Consider the following 5000-nt stretch of genomic DNA (forward strand, 5'->3'; position numbering starts at 1 on the left):
CCCACCGGGAGGATGTACTGTTGTATCCTACTGACTCCCCTGCCAGTGAGGAGCCCCCACCGGGAGGATGTACTGTTGTATCCTACTGACTCCCCTGCAAGTGAGGAGCCCCCACCGGGAGGATGTACTGTTGTATCCTACTGACTCCCCTGCCAGTGAGGAGCCCCCACCGGGAGGATGTACTGTTGTATCTTACTGACTCCCCTGCCAGTGAGGAGCCCCCACCGGGAGGGCATACACCAGAGCCTTTGTCCTACTGACTCCCCTGCCAGTGAGGAGCCCCCACTGGGAGGATGTACTGTTGTATCCTACTGACTCCCCTGCCAGTGAGGAGCCCCCACTGGGAGGATGTACTGTTGTATCCTACTGACTCCCCTGCCAGTGAGGAGCCCCCACCGGGAGGATGTACTGTTGTATCCTACTGACTCCCCTGCCAGTGAGGAGCCCCCACCGGGAGGGCATACACCAGAGCCTTTGTCCTACTGACTCCCCTGCCAGTGAGGAGCCCCCACTGGGAGGATGTACTGTTGTATCCTACTGACTCCCCTGCCAGTGAGGAGCCCCCACTTGGAGGATGTACTGTTGTATCCTACTGACTCCCCTGCCAGTGAGGAGCCCCCACCGGGAGGATGTACTGTTGTATCCTACTGACTCCCCTGCCAGTGAGGAGCCCCCACCGGGAGGATGTACTGTTGTATCCTACTGACTCCCCTGCCAGTGAGGAGCCCCCACCGGGACGATGTACTGTTGTATCCTACTGACTCCCCTGCCAGTGAGGAGCCCCCACCGGGAGGATGTACTGTTGTATCCTACTGACTCCCCTGTCAGTGAGGAGCCCCCACCGGGAGGGCATACACCAGAGCCTTTGTCCTACTCCTCCCGCCCAACGCTCCCCTCTGACAGGTGCCACTCGAGCCTGTATAGTACATGCAGTGACCATTTATTCCAGTTAAGTTATTTAAATGCACATGACGGACCATTTGGAGAAAACAGACAATCTCCATGCTCACAACACTTGTGTTGCAACATGTTTTGTGAGCTATATGTTCGAAAAATACATTTGGTGTAGAGGGGAAACAATGGTGGGGTGTCCTAATAGATCCCTGGGAGACTCCGGTAAGCTATCGGCCAGGGTTTGAAGTGGATGATTTAGCTCCACGCTGAATAGCCTTATTTGTGCAAGCCTGTTCTCACTCCATAACAAAGTGTGTGTGTGCGTGTGTGCGTGTGCGTGCATGCGTGCGTGCGTGCGTGCGTGCGTGCGTGCGTGCGTGCGTGCGTGCGCGTATGTGCACCTCCAGGGCGGTGAGATTGGCCTGGTTCTGCTCAGCCAGAGACCCAGCCTCTCTGCTCTGTCCCTGGGCAGCGTTGAGCAGATCCTGGGCCTCATCCAGCTTCCCCTGGTGGTCTGCCATCTTCCCTGACACCTGTAGGGGGCAGCAGAGGGACAAACAGTCACCCCAAAACAATGGAACAACGCAAACCCACATGTTTACACACAGCAACTATCTTAGGCAAAGACCCAACCCTTGGTAGGCAGTAGTAAGGGCACCCGCAGGGCATTTTTACATTCTAATTCAGCCTGAAAACCAATTCTGGCAGCCAACTCAGTAGTGTGCTGCTCTAATCATTAGACTCCCAATCTACACATCCCGGGTTCAAATCCCGCTGCCGTCACTATTTTTACCCCCGCTAAAGTATAGTTTTAGAATACGACGTCGGGGCGCCGTCTCAAGCGAACTTGAGCCATGAGAGACACCACTGAGCACACTAAAGCCATGAGAGACACCACTGAGCACACTAAAGCCATGAGAGACACCACTGAGCACACTAAAGCCATGAGAGACACCACTGAGCACACTAAAGCCATGAGAGACACCACTGAGCACACTAAAGCCATGAGAGACACCACTGAGCACACTAAAGCCTTGAGAGACACCACTGAGCACACTAAAGCCATGAGAGACACCACTGAGCACACTAAAGCCATGAGAGACACCACTGAGCACACTAAAGCCATGAGAGACACCACTGAGCACACTAAAGCCATGAGAGACACCACTGAGCACACTAAAGCCTTGAGAGACACCACTGAGCACACTAAAGCCTTGAGAGACACCACTGAGCACACTAAAGCCATGAGAGACACCACTGAGCACACTAAAGCCTTGAGAGACACCACTGAGCACACTAAAGCCATGAGAGACACCACTGAGAACACTAAAGCCATGAGAGACACCACTGAGCACACTAAAGCCATGAGAGACACCACTGAGCACACTAAAGCCATGAGAGACACCACTGAGAACACTAAAGCCATGAGAGACACCACTGAGCACACTAAAGCCTTGAGAGACACCACTGAGCACACTAAAGCCATGAGAGACACCACTGAGAACACTAAAGCCATGAGAGACACCACTGAGCACACTAAAGCCATGAGAGACACCACTGAGCACACTAAAGCCATGAGAGACACCACTGAGCACACTAAAGCCATGAGAGACACCACTGAGCACACTAAAGCCATGAGAGACACCACTGAGCACACTAAAGCCATGAGAGACACCACTGAGCACACTAAAGCCATGAGAGACACCACTGAGCACACTAAAGACATGAGAGACACCACTGAGCACACTAAAGCCATGAGAGACACCACTGAGCACACTAAAGCCTTGAGAGACACCACTGAGCACACTAAAGCCATGAGAGACACCACTGAGCACACTAAAGCCATGAGAGACACCACTGAGCACACTAAAGCCATGAGAGACACCACTGAGCACACTAAAGCCATGAGAGACACCACTGAGCACACTAAAGCCATGAGAGACACCACTGAGCACACTAAAGCGAGCGACTTGCCGTGTCGAACATTTCAAGTTCGAAACGAGGGAAGTCGCGGAGCATTGTGTAATATCACAATATGCTTTAAGTTTTTACAATACACTTTATGTTTTAACCAAAACAATATCACATACATCACTGCTTTAACGATGTTCAACCTTGCTGTATAGAAGCATAGAGATCATTCACACAAAGTCTATGAAAAAGTCTATGAAATCTATGAAAATATATGAAGAAAAATAAACACATACAGGTTACAATGCCATGCAAGTAAGTTAAATTCCTCTGTGCTACTTTTAGTTAATAAACCAGACAAGGATAGAATAGGATAGAAGTAAAACTGTACAACAGTTACCTCTGCTTTCAGGTCCTCTGTGGCCTGGTGGGGGTCTCCAAACAACCTCTTCACTTTCTGGTACAACTCCTCTGCCAGACTGGAGAGGAGAGGAGAGGAGAGGAGAGGAGAGGAGAGGAGAGGAGAGGAGAGGAGAGGAGAGGAGAGGAGAGGAGAGGAGAGGAGAGGAGAGGAGAGGAGAGGAGAGGAGAGGAGAGGAGAGGAGAGGGGGGTAGGAGGGGACAGGAGAGGAGAGGAGAGGAATTTTAAATGGCTGTGCAGGTTGGAAAATAATAATCAGTCTATAAGAGTGGATGTCAGACTGAGTGAAATATCTGCTTTCTTTTATTGATCCCAGAGGCAAATTTAGATTAAACTGTGGCTATGTAAAACATTTTACAATGTGCACAGCAGCATGCAAGTATGTGTATGTGTGTGTGTGTGTGTGTGTGTGTGTGTGTGTGTGTGTGTGTGTGTGTGTGTGTGTGTGTGTGTGTGTGTGTGTGTGTGTGTGTGTGTGTGTGTGTGTGTGCGCGCGCAGTACGCAACGTTCCCCTCGTGCGTGTGACCGCGTGTATATAACAATGTGCATTGTAGCAGGGCATATATTAACAAAACAAAGATTCCAAATAATAGCAGTAAATATCAACAAGTAATTTACATAAAGAGTACTCAACTTTGCATGTTGAGCCTTAATTTACTAGGCTCATTTCAGAGAGGGGGGATATCTATGGGGGTCGTATAGCACACAATCCTAATGTCATTCTCATACTCTCTCACTCTCAAGTCCTACTATAGTGACGGCATGGGACAACATGTGACCAAATGTTTGACATGACATGTGTAGCCATCACGTCATTTATTCCTGCTTTATTATAGCTCTTTTTGAGCTCTTTCTCCCACATTTGCATGCCTTCTCGTTGTTGCGTGTTGTCACTCTCTGTGACTCTCTGTCCCTCTCCGTCTTCCTTCGCGTTATAGCCTTGTGGCTATAGTTTTAATTAACTCATCCACCTCGTCAACATTTACTGCTGGAAGAGACAGCACAGGAAAAGAGATAGAGAGAGAGGGGGGGGTGACCCGGGGAGATGAAGAGAGCTGATTGCTGCGTGCGTGCGTGCGTGCGTGCGTGCGTGCGTGCGTGCGTGCGTGCGTCAGAGAGACTGAAATAGAAAGAGAGAGAGAGAGCTAATCACTTATTTTGATGTACATTTTCTGGGGTGTCCAAACCAGTAAATACAGGGACCATATGCTCCTTTGTGAGTAAGGAGAACTCAGTTTCAATCCAATTCCCTTGGATTTGGAAAGTATTTTCAAGGTACAGTTCTATTTTGAAGAAGACATTTTTTTTTTTTTATATTAATATTATAATATAATTAAAATCGTATCGTTTGCCTATTATTTGGTACCCACTTGCAAAATCCTCATGGCTCAACAGAGGGCCCGGCCCGCAGGTTGAGAACCAGTGTTCTAATCGAGACACTCTTGTATCATAAGAGAAAAACACTAGTTTCTCAAACATCAACAGAGAGAGAGAGAGAGAGAGAGATAGAGAGATGGCCGGGGGAGATGCACCAATCAGCTGTCTACGCGGTGGAAACAGCTTACCACTAATGCGTTTGAAGTGAACTGAGAGAAAAGAAGCTAGGAACGAGTGAACAAAAGAGTGAAAGTATGAAAGGAGGCGAAGGAAGGCAGAAACAGCAAGAAACAGAAAAGCGAGTGATGAAAGCACACAAAAGAAGGTAGAAAATTCATTTTCCATATTCATATGTCGACAAAGGTAGACATCTGTCTGTGGGTTGTTGTTTTTGGT

General features: G+C 48.9%; 1 protein-coding gene across 10 annotated transcripts in view; it reads right to left on the bottom strand.

Moving 5' to 3' along the window:
• Positions 1–5000, bottom strand: part of lama2 (laminin, alpha 2) — a gene marked incomplete at its 3' end in the record, with an annotated part of 276178 nt that overhangs the window by 54656 nt on the left and 216522 nt on the right. For all 10 annotated transcript variants that reach the window (XM_079525878.1, XM_079525885.1, XM_079525883.1 and 7 more), the window contains 2 exons: positions 3206–3284; positions 1296–1427 (listed from right to left, as the gene is read on the bottom strand). In XM_079525878.1, coding sequence (XP_079382004.1) covers positions 1296–1427; positions 3206–3284 — 211 coding nt within the window. The remainder of the gene's footprint in view (positions 1–1295; positions 1428–3205; positions 3285–5000) is intronic.

This window comes from Electrona antarctica (genome assembly GCF_951216825.1).
Source record: "Electrona antarctica genome assembly, chromosome: 17".
In the NCBI taxonomy this organism is placed as follows: Eukaryota; Metazoa; Chordata; class Actinopteri; order Myctophiformes; family Myctophidae; genus Electrona; species Electrona antarctica.